Raw genomic sequence first — 22,969 nt, forward strand, 5'->3', positions numbered from 1 at the left:
ACAATAGTAAAAATACTGATAAAGGAGGAGGCAAGTATTACTCCTGTTCAGTATGATTGAGATTACAAATTAGTTCAAACTTTCTAGGGAAAAATCTGGCCTTATATATCAAAGACCTTAAAAACTGATCCAGCAAATCCACTTCTAAGAATCTTTCCTAAAGATAAGATCATGGATGTCTACAAAAAAGTACCAACAAAATTTTAACTGTAATGAAAAAGTGGAACTATGCTAAATGTTAAGAAAAAACAAAAGTACAACCACACAATACAATAAATACAGACATTAAAACTTAATAGAAAGATTAGAAAGATGGTTAATGACATAAATATATACAATCTATGCATATTTCAAAACAACAGGCACAGTATAATCCAATTTAAAAATATTCCTAGAAAAAAGTCTGGGTGGCCAAATTAAGATGAATTTTATTTTCTTCTTAGAATTTGTTTGCATTTTCTACAATTAATACTTATTACTTCTGTTAAAAACATAAACTATTAAAAAATTTTTTTAAGTGACAGCTGGCAATCAGGGGAACAGTAAAGGAAAACAACACAGGCAGATAAAAGACATAGCTATAAAAAAAGCACCTGGAAATAACACTACATGATATCTAACTTTTTACAACAATGATTTTGAACTGCATAAAAAATGCTAAATTATGCTCCCAGTACATCATATATATATATGTGCATGTATGTGTGTAATTTTTAACATGTAATACATTTTAGAATGATTTTCATCCACAATTAAAATAAAAGTATAGTAAATAAAAAGTGAACCAGTTACCAGAAAACTAACTAACCTAAAACCATAACACTAATAAAATTTCAAGATATCTTAGGTTATACCCTTTAGAAAACTTAAAGATAATATCAGATGTAGTCAGAGTTTAAACTTTATGAAGTATAGAAAAGTCAAAACAACCTTTTTTTTTTTTTTTTTTGGGGCAGCTGGCCAGTATGAGGATCTAATCCCATGACTTCAGCGTTATAAGGCTGTATTCTAACCAAATAAGCTAACCATGCTTAGCTTTTTTGGCAGGGGAGGGCCGGGGGGGTGATCTGAACCCTAACCAACTCAGCTAACCTACCTGCCCTTCAAAACAATCTGGAAAAAGAAGAGCAAAGTTAGAAGACTCAGACTTCTCAATTTCAAAACTAAATACAAAACTACAGTAAACAAGACAGTGTAGTACTAGCTTAAGGACAGACATGTGAGAATTCAGAAAAAAAATCCTACATTTATGGCCAACTGATTCAAGGGTGGCCAGACAATTCAAAGATGATGGGACAAGTGAATATCTACAATCGAAAGAATGAAGTTGGACCTCTACTTCGCGATATTCAAAATGGATTATAGACCTAAATTTAGGAGTTAAAACTAAAAAATCTTAAGAAAAAACACAGATGTCTTCATGACCTTGAGTTAAGTAATATTTTTTATATATGACACCAAAAACGTAGCCACAAAAGGAAAAACATACATCAGACTATATCAAAATTAAAAGTTTTTCAGCTACAAACAATACCAACAAGAAAGTAAAAAGACAACCTAAATATTTGCAAATCATGTATCTGATAAGGGTCTAATATCCAGAATATATAAAGTATTCCTACAACTCAAAAATAAAAAAGACAACCCAATTTTAAAATGAGCAAAGGATTTGAATACATGTTCCCAAGAAGATACACAAATAGTCAAGAAGGACATAAAGAATGCTCAACAACTTTAGTTATTTGGGAAGTGCAAATAAAAACCACAATAATACACCACTTAATACCCATAGGATGCCTATTACAAAAAAACAGAAAATAAGTGCTGACAAAGGTGGAGAAATTGCAACCCTTGTGCCTTGCTGTGGGGAATGTAAAATGGTGCAGCTGCTGTGGAAAGTAGTTTGGTGGTACTCAAAAAGTTAAACATAGTTACTTACCCATATGATCCAACAATTCTACTGCTAAGTATATTGAATATCCAGGAATTGAAAGCAGGGACTCACATACTTTACATCAATGTTCACAGCAGCGTTATTCATAATAACCAAAAAGTGAAAACAACCCAAATTATCCATCAACTAATAAATGAATAAACAAAATGTGATACATACTACAACATGCATGAACCTTGAAAACAGTAAGTGAAAGAAGCCAGTCACAAAAGACCACATATTGTATGATTTCATTTACATGAAATGTCCAGAATAGGCAAATCCAGACACAGCAAGTAGATTAGTGGTTGCCTAGGGCTGGGGATTGGAGAAAACAGGGAGTGATTACTAATGGGTAAAGGGTTTCTTTCAGGGGGAACAAAAATATTCTAAAATTAGACTGTGATAATAGCTGCACAATCATGTGAACATAATAAAAAACATTAAACTGTACACTTTAAATAGGTAAATTGTATGGTATGTGAATTACATCCCAATAAAGCTATTAAAAAAACTCTGTAAACTATAAATTTATAACTTCCCTGGGATTAGTTGCCCTACTTTGCACACTGCAATGGAATCAAAACTACTTTTTAAACACTTAAAAATAAACAACTAGTAGCAGATGTTACACCTTACATTCCAAAACATTTTAAGGATAATTATAGTACAGAATTGTACTAAGGAAAGATGCAATTGTACTGCACTGTGATCTGAAAATCCACAAGCTTACTTAAATTTAGTGAGTCCAGTTACACAAAGTACAATAGAACTGGAGCAAATATACTACATGATCAAAGTCAAAAAAAGGTAAAAAAAAAAAAAAAAAGTGGTATACTTAGTTAGTACTTTTTGCTTGTATTGAAAACTTCAGGTACTTTACCAAATCACCTTTTAGAATTGAATGGTTCCATCCAAAAAAAAAAAAAAACTCCCAAAGAGAAATAAAGTATGAGAAACTTTCATAGACTTCCTTATGTTTTTCACTTATGCACTTCAGAGTTTAGATCATGTCAAAGCTTAAAGGGGATCTGCAGAAGTCAGCTAGTCTTGGCTCAAACAAAATAATAGTGACTTGCAGCTCCAGGATGTCTGGTTTAAAATCTCAACAAAAGCTGGAATTGTGTACTAAAACAGATTTTCAGATAAAAAAGATTAAATATTTCTATACTACTTCAGCTTCCTATCTACAAGAAGCATTTTCCTATTCCTGTTGAGCAGAAATTATGTTTATGAAGAATTATGTTTAGCAGTACTTAAAATTTTTAAGTTTCCTTAAAATTAACAAAATCATCAGAGATGTTTTATAATCACCAGCCTCCTTAACTGACATGAATAATTATCTCAGCGGAACATGCACAGTCAAGCAATTCCACTGGCAGCAACAGGTGCTCCATCTTCCTTTTCTATGAATGAAAGTCCAGAGGTGAATGCAACTGAGAAAGGTGACAAGGAACAGGCCAAAGCCAAAATCAGTACGAAACAGAAAGTGCAAGGCAAAATGGAAGAGAAAGGAAAAAATCAGGAGTAGGAAGGTTAGTGCTGGGCAAGGAATAAGAAGATGGCCAAAGCCAAACAAGAGGACATGAAGAAAGAGATGATCTAAGCAAGAGTAAGAAAACTAAGAGTCAGTGTTAAGTAAAACTGGATGGATGTAGTACATCAAGAATATCAATCATTTGTGATGGAAACAAACAGTAGCAACAGTACGAAGTTGGAATATAGAAATCTGATGGAAGTAAACATAAAAGAAGATGTAAAAATACTGAAATAACTGTAATTTTAAATACTTATTGGTGCTTAAATTTTTTTATTCCAATTAGTAATCTAAAATACACAAGACTATACATCGGGGGGGAAACCCAAAGAAAATTTTCCAGAATAATCTAAACAGTTTTGACTTTATAATATATTTAATCCAATGATTAAAGCATGTCATTACTATATCTACTCCCATTTCTCTTTCGACACTAGTTTTCTTTTGGGAGGTTTGATGTAAATGCAATTGGTGCAGCCTTTTTAGAGGACATAGATTTTAGAGTACCTCAAAGAGCCTGAAGCTCAGGCCTGTTAAGAGATATTCCTGGGAAACTGACCTCTACTTCACAAATTATGTAGTGATGTGCTGAGGTTGTTACCAGTAACTTGTACTTGGGCACGGTGATCAGAGTCTCTAGAACTGTTTGAGAGAAGCCAGGAGGGATAAAACTCCCTGTGAATACAGCAGTTTTTAGTACAGAAACTAAAACTAAAATAATAAAAAATGAAATAAAATCTTTTCCATATGCGTGTATTATCTGCTCAAAAAGAATAGAGTATTAAAGTAAATTTTAAAGTCTATGTATATGGCTTCCAGTCAAGATGGTGGAGTAGATGGTTCTTAGCATCACTCTCTCCCACAAATGAACCAATTTGCAACAATTAAAAAGCAGCAATAGGAGGCCCAAGAGCCATGTCGGAACAGGCAGGAGCCACGAACCATGGGACCCCCAGCCCTGGCCAGTCCCTGCCACCCAGAGAGGCCCGAGAGCCATTGGCCCACATGCCCCAAGACAGCCAGGCCAGAACAGGCAGGCACTGCGGGACCCCCAGCCCAGGAAAGTCCCTGCCACCCAGAGAGGCCCAAGAGCCGCTGGCCCACATGCCCCAAGACAGCCACACCAGAACAAGCAGGCACTGCAGGACTCCCAGCCCAAGCCAGTCCCTGCTGCCCAGAGAGGCCTGAGAGCCACCAGGCCCACACACCCTGAGCCAGCCATGCCAGAACAGGCAGGCACCATGGGACCAGTGGCCCAGGCTAGTCCCCACTGCCCAGAATTGGCAGTCCCTTCAGGATCCAGGCCAGACATCAGGGTGGAATGAGTGGGCAATGAAGCCCCCTGCCACAATGACTAAACACCAAAGAAAAGATACCAGAAATATGAAAAATCAAGAATATACATCACCATCAAAGGAAAATAATAACTCTCAAGCTCTAGATCCTATAGAACAGGAAGCCCGTGAAATGACTGACAAGGAATTTCAAGCAACAATTCTAAGGAACTAAATGAGATACAAGAAAACTCAGTTAGACAACACAATGGAATGAGAAAAAATATATGGGACCTGAAAGAGGAAATGTACAGAAATCAATGCCCTGAAAAAGAATGTAGCAGAGCTTGTGGACATGAAAGATTTATTCAACAAAATAAAAAAACACAACAGAAAATCTAACCAGCAGGCTAGAACAAGCAGAAGAGAGAATTTCTGACCTTGAAGACAGGCTGTTTGAACTAACACAGGTGGAACAGAAAAAGAAAAAAGAATTTTTAAAAAATTCTTCAGATTTTTCTTCAGAAAATCTAAGAGAGATAACAACCTTAAGTGCTCAAATATCCGAATTATGGGTATTCCAGAAGGGGAGGAAAAAGGAAATGGCATTGAAAACATATTCAATGAAATAATAGCAGGAAACTTCCCAGATACAGGGAAAGTCACAGATCTTCAGATTCAGGAGGCCCAAAGATCCCCGAACATATCAAGACTTGCTATAGTCAAACCGGCAAAAGACAAAGAGAGAATCTTAAAAGCTGTGAGAGAAAAGCAGCAAGTCACCTATAAGGGAGCCCCAATCAGACTAACATCAGACTTTTCACTGGAAACCCTGAAAGCCAGAAAACAATGGGATGATATATTCAAAATACTAAAGGACAAAAATTGCCAGCCAAGAATACTTTACCCAGCAAGGCTACCCTTCCAAAATGAATGACAAATAGTATATTTCACAGACAAACAAAAACTGCAGGAGTTCACTACCACATGACCAGCCTTACAAGAAATTCTCAAGGGAGTACGGGGTTTGATACCTGAAAAAGAACCATCACTGCCATGAATATTCAAGAAAGAACAAAACCTACCAGTAAAACAAAAATGCTAACAATAAACAGAAAAATAGTTTACCACCCCAAGAAACCAACAAACAGAAGACAAACAGAAAATCAGAGAGAAAGGAAAAAAAGATACTTAAGACATCTAAACAAAAATCAATAAAAGGCTAGAAGGAAATCAACACCTTTCAATAACAACTCTAAATGTAAAAGGATTAAATTCCCCACTCAAAAGACAGAGACAGACTGAGTGGATTAAAAAGATGGACCCAACAATATGTTGCTTTCAAGAGACTCACCTCACCTGTAAAGACACACAATAGACCAAGAGTGAAAGGATGGAAAAAGATATACCATGCAAATAGAAATGAAAAACAAGCTGGAGTAGCTATTTTTATATCAGATAAAATAGACCTTAAACTAAAAACCATAAAAAGAGATAAAGAAGGCCACTATATAATGATAAAAGAATCTATCCATCAAGAACACATAACAATCATAAATATATACACACCCAACATCAGAACAGCTAGATTTATAAAGCAAACACTGTTAAATCTAAAGAAGGAGATAGACACTAACACCATAATAGCAGGGGACCTGAACACCCCACTCTCAACATTGGACAGATCATCTAGGGAAAGAATCAGCAGAGAAACACAAGATCTAAACAACACTCTAGACCAATTGGACTTGGCAGGTATCTACAGAACATTCCATCCAACAACCTCAGAATATTCACTCTTCTCATCAGCACATGGAACATCCTCTAGGACAGACCACGTTAGGTCACAAAGCAAGTCTCAACAAATTCAGAAAAACTGGAATTATTCCACGTATTTTTTCAGATCACAATGAATTAAAATTAGAAATCAATAACGAACAAAACTCTGGAAACTAGACAAACACACGGAAATTAAACAACATTCTACTTAATGACATATGGTTGGTCCAAGAAGAAATTAAACAGGAAATCAAAACATTTATTGAAACTAATGAAAACAATGATACATCATACCAAAACCTGTGGAATACTGCAAAAGCAGTACTAAGGGGGAAATTTATCACATTGAATGCTTACTTCAGAAGAATGGAAAGATGGCAAATAAACAATCTAACACTTCACTTTAAAAAACTAGAAAAACAAGAACAATCAAAACCCAAAGTTATTAGAAGGAAAGCAATAAAGATCAGAGCAGAACTAAATGAAATAGAAACCTGAAAAACAATATGAAAGATCAATGAAACAAAAAATTGGGGTTTTTTAAAGATAAATAAAATTGACAAACCTTTAGCAAGGCTAAGAAGAGAGAAGAACCAAATAATAAAAATTAGAAATGAAAAAGGTGATACTACAACTGATAACTCAGAAATACAAGGAATCATTAGAGACTACTGTAAACAACTATATGCCAACAAATTTGAAAATCTGGAGGAAACAGATAAATTTCTGGACACACACAAACTACCAAAACTGAGCCAAGAAGATATAGAAAACCTGAACAGCTCAATTACAATAAAAGAGATTGAAGCTGTTATCAGAAGGCTCCCAACAAAGAAAAGCCCAGGACTGGACGGGTTCACTGCAGAGTACTACCAAATCTTCAAAGAGGAATTAATACCAATTCTTTGCAAACTATTCCAAAAGATTGAAACAGACGCAACTCTCCCAAACTCATTCTATGAAGTAAACATCATCCTGATACCAAGACCAGACAAAGATACATCAAAAATAGAAAACTACAGGCCAATATCCTTGATGAAAAGACACAAAAATCCTCAATAAAAATACTAGCTAACAGAATACAGCAACACATACGCAAAGTTATACACCATGATCAAGTTGGATTCACCCCAGGGATAGAAGGTTGATTCAATACACGCACATCAGCAAATGTGATACACACCACATCAATAAAAGCAAAGACAAAAACCATATGATCATCTCTATAGACACTGAAAAAGCATTTGACAAAATTCAACAGTTGTTCATGATAAAGACTCCCTATAAGTTAGGTATAGATGGAAAGTATCTCAACACAATTAAAGCCATATATGATAAGCCCACTGCCAATATCATCCTGAACAGGGAAAGCTTTTCCCTGAAGAACAGGATCTAGACAAGGGTGCCTACTCTCACCATTCCTATTCAACACAGTGTTGGAAGTACTAGCCAGAGCAATCAGAAAAGAGAAGGACATAAAGGGCATCCAGATTGGAAAAGATGAAGTCAATCTGTCCCTCTTTGCAGATGACATGATCCTATATATCAAACAGCCTAAAGCCTCTACAAAAAACTCTTAAAGTTGACAAATGATTTCAGCAAAGTTGCAGGATACAAAATCAACACACAAAAATCAGTAGCATTTCTATTCTCCAATAGTGAACATGCAGAAAAAGAAATCAAGAAAGCTAGCCCATTTACAATAGCCACCAAAAAAATAAAATGCTTAGGAATAAAGTTAACCAAGGATGTGAAAAATCTCTACAAAGAGAACTACAAAACCACTGTTGAGAGAAATTAAAGAGGACACAAGAAGAAGGAAAGATATTCCATGCTCTTGGATTGGAAGAATTAACACTGTGAAAATGTCATATTACCCAAAGTGATCCACAGATTCAATGCAATCCCCATCAAAATTCCAATGATATTTTTCTCAGAAATGGGAAAAACTATCCAGACATTTCCATGGAATAACAAGAGACCACACATAGCAAAAACAATCATGAGGGAAAAAATAAGGCCGGAGGCATAACACTACCTGACTTTAAACTACACTGCCAAGCTGTAATAACCAAAACAGCATGGTACTGGTATAAAAACAGACACATGGATCTATGGAATAGAATAGAAAACCCACAAATCAACCCATACACCTACAGCCATCTGATCTTTGACAAAGGCACCAAGTCTACACAATGGGGAACAGACTACCTCTTCAGCAAATGCTGCTGGGAAAACTGGATACTCATATATAAGAAAATGAAACTAGACCCATACCTCTCACCATATACCAAAATCAACTCAAAATGGATTAAAGAATTAAATATACATCCGGAAACAATAAAACTCCTTAAAGAAAACATAGGGGAAACACTCCAGGAAGTAGGAGTCGGTGCAGACTTCATGAGTATGACCCCAAAAGTATAGGCAACCAAAGGAAAAAGAAACAAATGGGATTATATCAAACTAAAAAGCTTCTGCACAGGAAAAGAAACAATCAACAGAGTGAAAAGACAACCAATAGAGTGGGAGAAAATATTTCAAGATATACATCTGACAAAGGATTAATATCCAGAATATACAAGGAACTCAAACAGCTTTATAGCAAAAAAAAAAAAAAAAAAAAACACAATTAAAAAATGCGCAAAGGACCTGAATAGGCATTTCTCAAAGGAAGATATACAAATGGCCAACAGACATGAAAAAATGCTCAACATCACTCAGCATTTGGGAAATGCAAATCAAAACCACTCTGAGATACCATCTTACTCCAGTTAAGATGGCTAATATCCAAAAGACTGAGAATGATATATGCTGGTGAGGATGTGGAGAAAAAGGAACTCTCACACACTGTTGGTGAGACCGCAAAATGGTGCTGCCTTTATGGAAAACGGTATGGAGGTTCCTCAAACACTTACAGATAGGTCTACCATATGATCCAGTTATTCCACTGCTGGGAATATACCCCGAGAAATGGAAATCATCATGCCGAAAGGATAGTTGTACTCCCATGTTTACTACAGCACTACTTACAATAGTCAAGAGTTAGAAACAGACCAAATGTCCATGATCAGATGAGTGGATAAGGAAACTGTGGTATATCTACACAACGGAATACTATTCTGTTATAAAAAAGAATGAAATACCACCATTTGCAATAATATGGATGGACTTAGAGAAAATTATATTAAGTGAAACAAGTAAGGCACAGAAAGAAATACCACATGTTCTCACTTATTTGTGGGAACTAAAAATAAATAAATATACAAACAAATAAAGGGTCGGGGGGAAGAAGACACAACAATCACAAGAATTCCTTGAACTTGTTAAGACAAGTGAACAGATATGATGTAGTGGGGGGGGGTAAAGAGGAACAGGTAAAGGGACACGGAAATCAACTACAATGTATATTAAGAAGTTAAAATAAATAAATAAAGTCTACCCATGTACATATATGCTACTATACACATACACACAAGGAGCTATGGCAATGATAATCCCTGAAGGGTAGAACTTAAACCTGAGGTAGATTTTCACCAAGAAAATACCTTAACTTTGTAATCCAATCTTCTTTTATAATAAAAATATATTGTTGAAAGTATATAACCTTTGACCCTAAAATTCAACCTGAAGGACTTGATACTAAGATTGAGAACTGCAGGCATACTTATTGATGTTTCCTGCTAAATGTAATGGCTAAAATTTGGTAACTACTTAAATTAATACATTGTATACATACATACCATGAGATCCTCTGCAATAATTAAAAATGGTGAATTAGAACTATATTTACTGACATGAAAAGATGCATATTTTTCAATAAAAAATAAGATCAAGTAGATTTCATTAATCTATACATATACAGTACACACAGAGTTACCTGAAAAGATGTTAAGGAAAATATTAACTGTTTCCTAATAGTAGAGTTAGGAGCTTTAGTTTCTGTATACATTTCTGGACTATATGAATTTTTTACAATAAACATGTATCATTTTTATAATTAGAAAAAAGATAAAGACATTTTCCTTTTTAAAAAATGAGAACTATCCTGAATAGCATGCAATAAAAATAAATAAATAAATGGCATTTATAAGATTAGCTTCAGTAACACAGCCAACATAGAACCAAAGGTGAAGTGAAGCTTTTCATTGCTTGGCTCTGAATAAGGCCAACCATGAAATTACCATAACATTTTGGATAACACCTACGGAGTGTGTTATAACTTAAAGTTTAGTGTCTAAAAAAATAAAAGTTCAGCTAAAGATTTTTGAAGTATTTTACTTAACCCGTACACTTCATTATCTCCGTTGTCCTCTCAGCAGCATATGGCATTGCATATCTATCTATCACTTCTTCTGGAAACCCTCTCTACCTGACTGTTATGATTCTAGATACACGGTCCTGGTGTATCTCCGAGCTGCCACGTACAGCCAGTAAGCTGTGCACTATACAATTCCTGTTGTACAATGGGGAGACCTTGGGTTTTCTCCTCCTCTAGATTCAACTTCTTGGCCTCCTAGGTAGACACCTCTCTACTCTCAGTCCTAGGTCCTCTTCTCACTCTATACACTCTCCCTAGGCAATGTCATTGCCACTCAAAGCTACTATTTCAAGTACCTGGTAACTCCAAAGTCTCTCTATTTAGATGACTCTTTGAGCACCAGATCCACACATCTGTCTAAAGAACATTTCTTCTTAGATGTTTAACACGTACCAAAAATTCAATATATCAAAATCCAATTCATCATCTTCCCCCCAAACTTGTTCCTCTTCCTGTTTTAGCTATCTTTGTGAATGGCAATATCCAGCTGTCCAAGCTAGAAACTTGGGCATTATTTTGGGTCTTCTCCCTCTTTCATTTCTCACATCAGTTCTCCCTCCTCATCCCTAATTCAAGACACCAGCATCTCTCACCTAGATTACTAGTACATTCTCCTAACCACAGTTACCTATGTCCATTCTGATGTGTTGCCAAGCAATCTTTTTAAATGAGAAATCTGAACTTATTTCTACCTGCTTAAAATCCTACAAATGGGACTGGCTGGTTAGCTCAGTTGGTTACAGCACAGTGTTGGTAACAGCAAGGTCAAGGGTTCAGATCCCCACACCAGTCAGTTGCCAAATGAAAAAAGAAAAGAAAATCCTACAAATGGTCCCCACTGCCTTCAGAAGAAAGTACGAGGTGCATAACATGATTTACAGTAACCTGCTTACTTCTCCAACTTTATTTTTTATATCTCTCACCCCACAACTTACTCCTCTGTAAGATCCAGCACTGAAATTCTTTCAATTGCCTCACCATACCATCTTTCCTTCATATCTTTGGACAAGCTACTCAGTAGTGGCTCCACAGGTAGCCACAGGGGAGAGCTTTAGCCTTTCCTCTATGAACACTTCCAAAATTACTGCAAATAAACAATTTAAGTTATAAATTGCTTACTACACATTAATGTACTCCCTTTTCAACCAGATTAAAACTCTCTCCTATATAAAGACATTCTGGAGCCCAAACTGCTACCTCTCTAGCCTGCAATGTAACTCCCCAAACCGCACTCACTCTCAGTTACTGCCCATTCACTTGTGTAATTATCTTTCACGTCACAACTGAAATATCATGCTTGAGCCCCCAAGAGCAGATTAGGTACCCCCATGACAACCTATAATTTTCTCTACTGCAACCCTTATCCTACTATATTATAATTGCCTGTTTACTTGCCTGTGCCCCTCACAAGTCTATAAGCTCCCTAAAGAGTTAGACCATGAGCTGTTCACTGCTGAGTCACCTACACATGGCACAGAACCTAGCATATAACAGGCACTTAGTAAATAGCTACCAAATAAATTATAAGCACACAAATCGGCTAAAAAGAACTACAGCTAGAGAAACTACAATGAAACGCCAAATATTTAAATGATTTAATTTTACATTTAAAAAAACCTTCAATGTTAAGTCAGCGATAGAAAACAAATTACAAGTATGTCTTGCTTTGTGCTTGACATTTTCTTGGAAATTGCATATAATCTCAATTTTTGCAAACTGAGTCAAATGGTAAAGCAGTAGGAGAGCTCATTTACTTAAAGGGGTTCTTTCATAAAGTGAAAAAAAATTCCAGACAAATTTATCTACTCTACATGAGCTTAAAATTTCATGATTTATTGGTATTCCTTAAAACAGAAGCCTTGAAAAATAATTTTTCAATATCTACCCTCTCTTCCCCCCCAAAATGACTTGTTTAATATAAATTATAATAACACTGCTTGACAAGTTTTCTTTTTATTAAATCCCTTCAGTTCTCTGACAACCTAGAAATTCAGGTGTATAGAAACACCCAGAATAGGTCCCATGTCAGGATGTAAAAAATTCTTTATAGGATGATTATTTGTTAGAATTCACAGGCTATAATAAAGTTATAGAGTTTAACAAGCCTGCCTAAAGAGACAGTAACTGAGTTAACTTGACTAGTAGTTAACCTAAATAAGTTATTCATATAACAAAAGTAAACTTCAAATATGGAACAATCATGCTATATAAACCAAGGAGTTTAAACAAAATTAAACCCCAAGTCTAGTTCAAAGACTAATGATATTTTCCTTAATTTTAGAAATACAGGTCTGATCCCCATTCAAACAGATTCATTTACAAGAAATATCTCAAAAAAAAATACTTTAGTAACTCAATTTTCAAATAGCTGGACCTTCCATTTGGATTAAGCCGATTATGAAAGTTTGCCTTTGGCTCTGGTTTTTGGTTTTGTTCAGTTCTGTTCAGGGTATCAATATTGCCATCCCATCACACTTTGTTACTTTTGGTATTTTCACAAGGCATTGCTTTTCTATTCTCCTATAATATGTGTCAAATTTTTAATTTTAGCAAGTTTAGAAGGAAGATTTTCAAATGTGAATCTCAGGTACACCAAAAGAAAAGGGGGGGGGGTTAAATACCTGTCAACATTTGGCAACATGCCAGGAGCTGAGGGGAACACAATCACTGCCCTAGAGGAAATCTATAATATCCAACTCATAAACATTCACCAGAAAGACCCAAAGGACATGTAAACATTAACCACATACACAATAAAGTAGTTACATAATATATCAGTGAAGGACAAACTATGTTTTCTAGGGTGATGAGAGAAAAGGTAATTCCCTTTTCTCTCATCACCCTAGAAAACATAGTTTGTTTGGCACTTTATATTAAGATAAAGTAGTTAGAATTTCTGAGACTAAATGTTAGAACCTTTTTCAGCTGAGGGAAAAAATTTTCCAGCACAAGGAACTGAGAATAAGGTCAAACTGGTCTGATTTGATGGAGGAGAAGCAGTTGTATGATCTGTATTTCAGAATCACTGTGACAGATTATGGTGTGAGCATTGTCCTGTAATAAGGTAGGCTGGTCAAATCTTGCAGACAAAGCACAAAGATACTGATCTTCAAAGAGAATCAATGTAAAGCCACTCAAAATTGGTTCTTAGCTGCTTTGGATGATACCCAGAAATTCCACACCCAGGTATATACCCCAGAGAACTGAAAACATACGTCCATGTAACAACTCACACATAAATGTTCATAGCAGCATTATTCCTAATAGCCCAAAGTGGGAAACAACCCAAATGTCCAACTGATGAACGAATAAACAAAATGTGGTGTATCCATACAATGCAATAATAATTCAGCCATAAAAAGATACTGAAGTACTGATACATGGACCACATGGTTCAACTTCGAAATGAATCCAGACACAAAAGACCACATATTGTATGATTCTGTTTATATAAAATGTCCAGAATAGGCAAACCCATAGAAACAGAAAGTAGATAGTGGTTGTCAGTCGCTGGAGAGAAGGGAGAATGTGGAGTAACTGCTAACAGGTACAGAGTTTCTTCGTGAAGTGATGAAAATGTCCTGGAATTAGATAGTGCTGATGGTTGCAGGGCCTTGTGAATATACTAAAAACCACTGAATCTACTGCACACTTTAAAACGGTGAATTTTAAACTATGTGACTTACATCTCAATTTTTATGAAGGGGTTCTCAGCCTATTTTTCTGCCACAACACATCTGAAGAACATGACATAACTCCATCAGTAAAGACAGCTTACTACAGTAGGGTCTGGTTTGGGGACTTTGACAATAACTGCATTAAGGAATATTGACAATCATGATATCAAAAGGTCTTCAAATATTAAAGTCATAATAGCAGATGAAAGCCACCTTTTAGTAACAACATCAAGAACTGCCATGAGGTGACAAAAGATATTTAAAGATAAAAGATATCATAGTGATTTCTAAGTAACAAGAGATGACTAAGGCCTACCTAAGCTGGCCTGAAGGAAAGGATTTACAAATTGTTATGAAGGAGGAAAGGACAATAGGATTTTCGTTCTCTAGCAGCAGCTAAGAACAGGGGGGAAAAAAAAGACAATGAGGATTGGATTCAATAATAAAAGGCAGTATAAGAAAGATGATACAAACCACAAGGAATAATATATATTTATCAACACTGATTTTACATATACAGTTCCCAACTAACAAATGTATATTTCAAATGTTTGTAAATGAGAATTCTGAACACATTTGCACAGAAAAATAATTTTTGAAGTATTGTTTGTAAATGGCCTATAATAATTTATTCCAATTTTTTATTTCTGTCTTCCTAGCTAAAATCAGTATGATAGAAGCCCTGTCCCTAACTCCCCTCTCTCCACACATCAGAGGCCTTACAAGAGAAATTCCATTACTTCCGAACTTCTCTACCCTTTTGATCTGTTGCCACCACCACCTAAGCAGCATTCTGGCTCCTACTCAACATGGAGATAAAGGCTAAGGCAGAATCATTTGCTATCCAGAGCCACAAGCAAAATGGAGTTCTGCTGTGGCAGTTTTCTATACGAGACAAATTCTTAAGTCAGTCACTTGAATTTCAGAGGCTGTCTGTATTGAATGGCCAACATTCTTGTGATGGAAAACTGCCACATACATAGTTAAGATGTTCAGTAGAGTACATGCTGATAAATTTATCCCCATTGTTAAATAACAGAGATCTCATCATGTCCAGTGGATGCAATGGAACATTTGTAGAACAACACGTTCAGTAAGAGCTCAAAAAATGCTGGCAAGAAAAAATGAGTGGGGAGGAAAGGCACAGAAAAAAAGACCCACGAAAATCACTGGGGTCTGCAGGAACCACAATTTTAAAAATCCCTCTTTGTCCTATTCCTCTTGGAATAATCTTTCTGAGGAGATCTTCCCTGTCTTCTAAACTCCAGATCACAATTGCCATCTTTCAGAAGCTTTTCCTGAAAACCGTAGCAGTTGGGGGCTTCCCTCTATGTGTTCTAATAATATCCTGTATTAATTATTATAGTGAGTATTAAATTGCTAGTTTATTTACATGTTTGTTTCCCCAGTAGGTATCTCCTCAAATAATGGAATATTTTATTCATCTTTGCATTCCCAATACCGTGGACAGTTCTTGGCACATAGAAGGTTCCAATAAATATTTGTTAAATGAGAAGAGAATGGAACAGAGGACACCAGAGGAGGGGCGGGGGTGGGGTGGGGAGGGAGGGAGTGTTAATGAGAAACTGGTAAAGGGCCACAAAAAAGAATACATTGTATAATAATAAATATAGTAATTATCCTGATTTGAGCATCACATATCACACACAGTTATTGATATTCAATGCTGTACCCCACAGATATATATAATTGTTTCAATAAAAATAAATTTTTGAAAATTATTTTAAAAATCTGTTAAATGAATGAGTGAATGGATTTCTTCAAATGTTGAAAGGCACAGTAAAAGTAATAACTCACATGAACAAATCCCAAATGAATTAATTTAATTTGCCAATCTTATTACTAAAAAATGGGATCTAAACATGAAACCTCAAACTGGTTTAAATGGTGCATTTGAATACACTGATTATCTAAGGAAGATAAATTCAACTGCAAATAGCTAAGAAGTGCACAGTAAATATTCTGCTTGTCCCTTTCTGTTACATTTTTAGGTTACAAAGAATACTACTTATTGTGCATATAAAATCTCCAGTGATGGAAAGAAACTTATTACATGTCATATTTGGCATTTCTGATATCTAAAGAAATATTTAAATCAAAATGAACATAGATACAAGGTTCAGCAATATTCAGAATGAAAAAGAGTGACGGGATGTTGACTTATTTTCAGATTCCTTTGGGAAAATAAAAGATTCTAACCAAGTTCTGTTCATGGTTAAAGAATGAAAACTGAATTAAAGCTCCAATGTAGATTGAATCAGAAGAGTCCCTTGTTCTAGCCACCAAATGAATAGTTCACAGGAGTGGGAGCAGGCACTGGCCTATTGTGTTAGTCCATTTTTGTGTTGCTTGTAACAGAATACCTGAAACTGGGTAATTTATAAAGAAAAAAGGTTTATTTGGCTCACAATTCTGGGAAAGCTGCATCTTGTGTGGGCCTCGGGTTGCTTCTACTCCTGGTGGAAGGCAGCAGGCAGCCGGCACGTACAAGTAGATCACATGGGAGAGGAAGCAAGAGAGGGTGGGTGGGGGAAGGTGCCAGGGTCTTTTAAACAACCAGCTCTATTGGGAACTAAGAGAGAGAGAACTCACTCACTACCCCCACACCCCCAGGGAGAGCATTAATTCATTAATGAGAGATCTGCTTCCATGACTCAAACAGCTCCCAACACTGCACATTGAGGATCAGATTTCGACATGAGTTTTGGAAGGACAACATATCCAAACTCTATCACCCATAAATCACCAACATGAGATTATTAAGAGATAAATATGGACGAATGCCAACATGGCATAAGACATGTTAGATTAAGTAGCTGACAGGTTTCTGGGAATCAACAATGAGAATCAACGTTAAAGCATAAGACTAAAAAATATGGAAGTGTACCACTGTCTAAAGTAAAATTTTTATTTTAGTGGTTGTTTGTCTAACCTTGCAAAAGTATTACATTGTGTTGATAATTTTTACTTCCTCAAATTATAATAATAGAAAAGACCCTAAAAATTATCTACTGAAACCCCTTAACCTTACAAATAGAAAAACTAAGGTCTATAATGGCAAATGACTTGCCTAAAGTAATACTGCTAATCAGAGGCAGAGTATGAAATCAAACTCAGGTTTCCAGGATCCCTAATTTAGAGCTCTTTCTATTAGATTAAGAGCTTTCATATCCTAACATGCTTTTCATTACAGTTTGGCCCTATAAACACACACATACATATATATATATCCGTAAATACACAAGCACGTGTGTGTATGTATAGACATACCCATATATCTACATACACACCTTTACAACACTTAGAAAAAATAGGGTCCTTAAGAAATTTACCCAAAAAGTACACCAGTTTATTGAAAAGCATAGTTCTTTAAGGCATTTATGTTTTCTGAGTGACCAACTAGAAATCATGAGTGACCCACTAGAAATCAAACTCCAGGTCTGTTTATACTTAATAGATTAATTACATGAAGCATAATGGTTAAGAGCATGGGCTCTGGAGTAAAAGACTTGCATCTAATCCTCTAATCCTAGCTGACATTTAATAAGCCATGTACTCGTGGGCAAATTTGCTTAACCTCTCTAAGCCTCAGTTTCCTCACCTGTAAAACTGAAAAATAATAGAACCAACTTGATATAGTTCTTGTGAGGATTAGATAGATGATGAACGCAAAGTGCTTTGCCCAGGACCTAGTACTTAATTACTCAATAATACAGCTGTTTTTATCATCACTGCCTACTAATCTCTGAGTTTTCCAAGACAAGACGAGATCAGGCACATTTAGGGTGGTATGACCACAGACAATCTCTGAGTTTTCTACAAATGCGTCCCAAAGAAAGTTTTCTTTGTATTTAACACACACACACACACACACACACACACACACACACACACACACACACACACACACACACACTCTCTCTCTCTCTCTCTCTCTCTCTCTCCTAATTACATATTCTCTGTTCTTTTGAACATAGATTAAGAACCTTATTTAAGAAAACTCCTTTTGCTTTTCTTTTTTGGAAGTAACACTCATCTCAAATTGTTTTTTAGATTCTGCAAATGTCCAGTGCCTACACTGAGAGTCTAGAGTTTAAAAACACAAATTTTCTGACTTCTTACACTTTTCCTTCTTTCAAAGAAAATGAGTTTGGTTGCCTAAATTCTGCAAAAAGGAGATACAACTGACTCAGAGAAAATGAACTCCCCTTCTTCCCACTGGATACCCTCTTGGTGTTCAGACACAAAGGACACTATCTCATTTATGATGAGTGAGAACAAATTAATTCCAAGATTTATTGTGCACTTATTTTAACTCTATTATTATCTTAAGTTAACACAATAAAAGGTTCTTTTTCCCTGTATGTAATCATGTCTCAAATAAAGTATTTCCCCCTTCCCTATAGTCCTTAAAATGCTGATGTTATTATAAGTGTGGTATACTAGGAAGGTAGTACTACTAATTCATTAAGTCAAAGAAATGATCTTTCAAGCTATTTTATTTCCTAAAACTTAATCATTTAAGAAGCTAACTCCACTGGTCTAAATTCTTTTACCAATTATTCATGTTCTGTGCTCACTGGACAACTGAAAGAATAAATTTACATACATTCATTTTAACAGTCAAATATGCCTAAATGAAACTTATTTATATTATTTCATTTTATTGTAAATCTCAGAATTCTCTTTGAAATGTTACTGTCTGAGTTCCTAGAGTACACTGAATTTTCAGCTGCAGAATATATTATTCAATTTAAAAGTAAATCAATATAGAAACAAAGTATTTGATCATCATCTTATTATTAAAGATTAAACAGCCACAAATTTTATTTTACCAGGAATAAAATGCATTAAATTACATTCCACTGACATAAGATCAAAAAAAACCTCATAAATGCAATGAGATATTTTACCGGAGTGAGGTTACAAAAAAGAAGCCAAAGTGAAAAATATTCCCCCTGGAAAACAAAAACTGTCTTAAGTAATTTTAAAACTCTCTTGACATTTGATCCATTTTAAAAAAAAAAGTTCATCGTATAAACAGAATCATTAAAGGTTGCTGGAAAACAAACCCAAAGGATTACAAATAAAAAGTTCTTTTTTCCAAAACGCAATGCTTCTTCTCAGCTATCACAAATGACTAAGAAATGTTTATACACTATATCTTCAGCTGTTTTCAAATTGTACAATTCTCAAATTATTTTTAGCCTAAATTAAGACCTGACCTTTGAAATATAAAATATGCTTTAAAGTACCTCCTGACATGCACAATATTATAGCTTTTAATAAAATACAAAGTCAAAGTTAAAACAATTTGCATATTTTATTAGCTTAAATTGGTAATTTATGAAAACAGAACTGGCTTCTCTCACAGATTAGAAATAATTTAAAGTCACTAGAATTTTACAAAACAGTTTGGTAAAATGTGCTACCATGTCTACTCTCATGGGGTTGGGGGTTTTATGAATATGTCCAAAATTACATACTATTTGGGGAATGGGGAGATGGCTTAGGCTTTTGACAAATATTCTACAGTAAACTAATGAGGATAATTTTAAAAATGTTTTATTACAGAGTAAAACTTCAATGAGAAATATTAGACAAGAGTCAGCAGTATCTCCAGATGCTGATTTCTCAAATGTGGCCAGACTCTCCATTCCACTAAAAAGAACTTTCGAATACACATGGCACCCAGAGTATCAAGTTGTCAAGTTATCCCAACCTTTTGCCAATATCTGTACCACTTTATGGTTTCATGAAAGCACTGAAATACACATTCCAGATTACTTAGAACTATCTTCCTCTTAGAGTCTGTTTTAAACTATTTTAGAAAGATATTTCAATAAATCTAAAAAAAATGTTGAATAAATACACACTTCCTTTACCAATATCCAGAATACTAAAGTATTTATAAATATGGCTTCCCTTCTCCCCCCAGGGAACTTACTTCAGCTTTATGAATGGTTTCATTTTTGTGTGTGCTAATGTAGTCCTGAGCATACCCTCCTACCAAATTTGAAAAAAAAAAAGGATTATTTTAAAATCACATAGCAGCTAACCAAACTAACAGTGATGTTTTTAAGTAAAACTACTATGTTTTTAATAAAGTCCCAAGATTACATAATAAGCTTTGACATTATCTTTCCAACAATTTTCTTTAGCGTCAAAGGTAAAGAAACAAGAGACAACATCCATTTTTACAACAGAAAAACAAGGAGTTAATAAAATACATTTTCTTCCTAAGAACTGCCTTCTCTTTTGTCAATATTACAAGACATTCATCTACTGACAAAGGAAAAATGAACAGTTCACTTGCCTGTTAAGAAACCAAATTGGGAGCATTACCAGTCAGAGATTTAATTAAGTTATTTCTAGGGAAGAATATTTAAAGCAAAGAGATTATTTAAAGTTCACTGCCAGCTGCTAAATTTTGGGAAAACAGCCTGAACAAGAGAGCCCCTATTTGTCACTTGCCTTTTTCCCCACCACCCACCCAGCACCAAACCCCCATTGTTCTATGTAAAAACTCACAGCTAATGATACCTAAACAGCAATTGCTACATTTATGTTGCAGATGACCACTATAAAGAACTCTCCAGAACCGCATTTACTTGCTGCTTTCTTTCACCCAAATAAAATCCGAATTTGATAATAAATCGATTACAAATTGGAGGGGGAAAGGATCACAGCTTCCCTTCCATATAGATGGATGACACTCCAGAGGCGGGTGAGGAAATCCCCACAGGGTTACCATAATAAATCGGCCAAAAAAAAAAAAAAAAACCCACTTAATCTGGCGTTTTATAAAGAATTTTCTAAAACCCAGTACTGAAATCCTCGCGAAGTACACAGCCCACGGCATAGAGGCTCCTTTCCCCCTTACCACCGCAGTACAACACAGATGCAACACGCAGGATCGCTCGGGGGTTTGCCACTTCCTCCCCAAACCTGGCTGGCGGGGACAGATGCGGGCGTCGAGGAAGTCGGAGCCCGGCACCGGGCAGCCCGCTCTCCCTCCGGGCTACCTGCCTCCGCCTGCTGGAGCGCCGCCCAGCGCGGACACCGGCACCGACACAAACACTCACCCATCTTTCCTCTTGGCTTTGTAGACGTGACCATAAGTGCCTCGGCCAACTTTGCAGCCCTCGTATTCAAACAGGTCTTCGACCCGCTCCCGCTCGCTGCTCAGCTTCACTTTAAAGTCATAGTCCATTGTCACAGCCTCCGAGGCCAGGGAGCTGGGTCGGGGGGCCGGGGGGCCGGGGTGGGGACCGGGGAAGCACGGGCAGCCGCAGCTCCCGGGAACCCGCCCGCTCTACACCCGCTGGCCGCAACACCAGCCCGACTGATGCGGCAAGAGCAGGAGGAGGCCCAGCGAGAGCGCCGGGGACATCCAGGGGGGCAGAAGGGCAGGGGCCGGCCGGGGGGGACAGGGAGGTTCCCCCGGGCGAAGGAGAGCCGAGGGACGAGGGCTGGGGGCGGGGAGCGGGTGTCTCTGCCCTTGTCCCCGCGGGCTCCTGGGCGCCGGCTCCCCTGCTCTCTGCGACCGCGCGTTCTGCTCCCGGTGCGGTGGGAGCGGCGGGGCGGCCACGGCGGGTTCTCCTCCTCTCACACTCGCAATCACGCCTCACCCTCTCTCACATACACGCTCACACTCACTCACTCACTCTCCCATACACTCAAACAGAAAGGCAGCGCCGTACAACAGCCGGTACCTCCTCAGAGAGAGGAGGAGGGAGGGCACTCACGGAACACGGCCGCGGCTGTCGCAAAAACGTCGCGAAGCCTCGGGCTGCCGCCGGCCCTTCCTCGAGCCTACTCCCGCGGCGGCTGGCCGCCCCTGCTGGCGCCAGCACCCCAAGGACCATATGGAGGGAGCGGAGGAGCCACTGCCCAAAGCTGCCGCCAAACGCACCACGTGGGCCGGCTACAGCGGTGGCACAGCCCCAGACTACAACGCCCAGAATGCACTGACAGTCGCTGTTGCCGCCCCTTCTATGACTCCACCCGACACGGTGGGCGTGGGAGTATGGGGAGCGTTGCATGATGGGATTAGTAGTCCAAAGTGAGATTAGTTTCAATCAGTTAAGGGGAAAAGAAAAAAAAATTTTTTTTTTTTACAGCTATATCGTTGAGTCTGATTTGGGTCATAAACTTGACCAAAGAGATTCACGTGTGAGGGAGGCGGATTTGTATTAGAGTCATATTTTGTGTCACTTCCGAACTCCAGATATTAAAGGATATTATCATGATCAAAAATAGCCTATATGATATTTGTAAACAGCTCCCGGGCTGTCAGTTGGGGTACTCACAATGTTCACAATCTGATAAGGTCTGCGCAACGATATCAACAGACTGACACACATTACAAACTCCAGTAAAAGTGAATGAATGACGAATGTCCGCACTACTCCTAAGCATTGTGAC

At 37.0% G+C, this 22,969-nt stretch overlaps 1 protein-coding gene across 5 annotated transcripts in view; it reads right to left on the minus strand.

Annotated features, from left to right (window-relative positions):
• The window catches only part of CDK8 (cyclin dependent kinase 8), a 136,964-nt gene extending 114,619 nt beyond the window's left edge, over window positions 1–22,345 (minus strand). For 2 of the 5 annotated variants that reach the window (XM_063102042.1, XM_063102041.1), the window contains exon 1: window positions 21,628–22,255. In XM_063102042.1, coding sequence (XP_062958112.1) covers window positions 21,628–21,755 — 128 coding nt within the window. In that variant the 5' untranslated portion in view covers window positions 21,756–22,255. Of the gene's footprint in view, window positions 1–20,489; window positions 20,542–21,425; window positions 21,458–21,627; window positions 22,256–22,290 lie in introns of those variants that run through there. The other 3 variants (XM_063102045.1, XM_063102047.1, XM_063102043.1) reach the window with 3 other exon arrangements.
• Between the last annotated feature and the right edge of the window lie 624 nt (window positions 22,346–22,969).

This window comes from Cynocephalus volans, chromosome 7 (assembly GCF_027409185.1).
Source record: "Cynocephalus volans isolate mCynVol1 chromosome 7, mCynVol1.pri, whole genome shotgun sequence".
Lineage (NCBI taxonomy): Eukaryota > Metazoa > Chordata > Mammalia > Dermoptera > Cynocephalidae > Cynocephalus > Cynocephalus volans.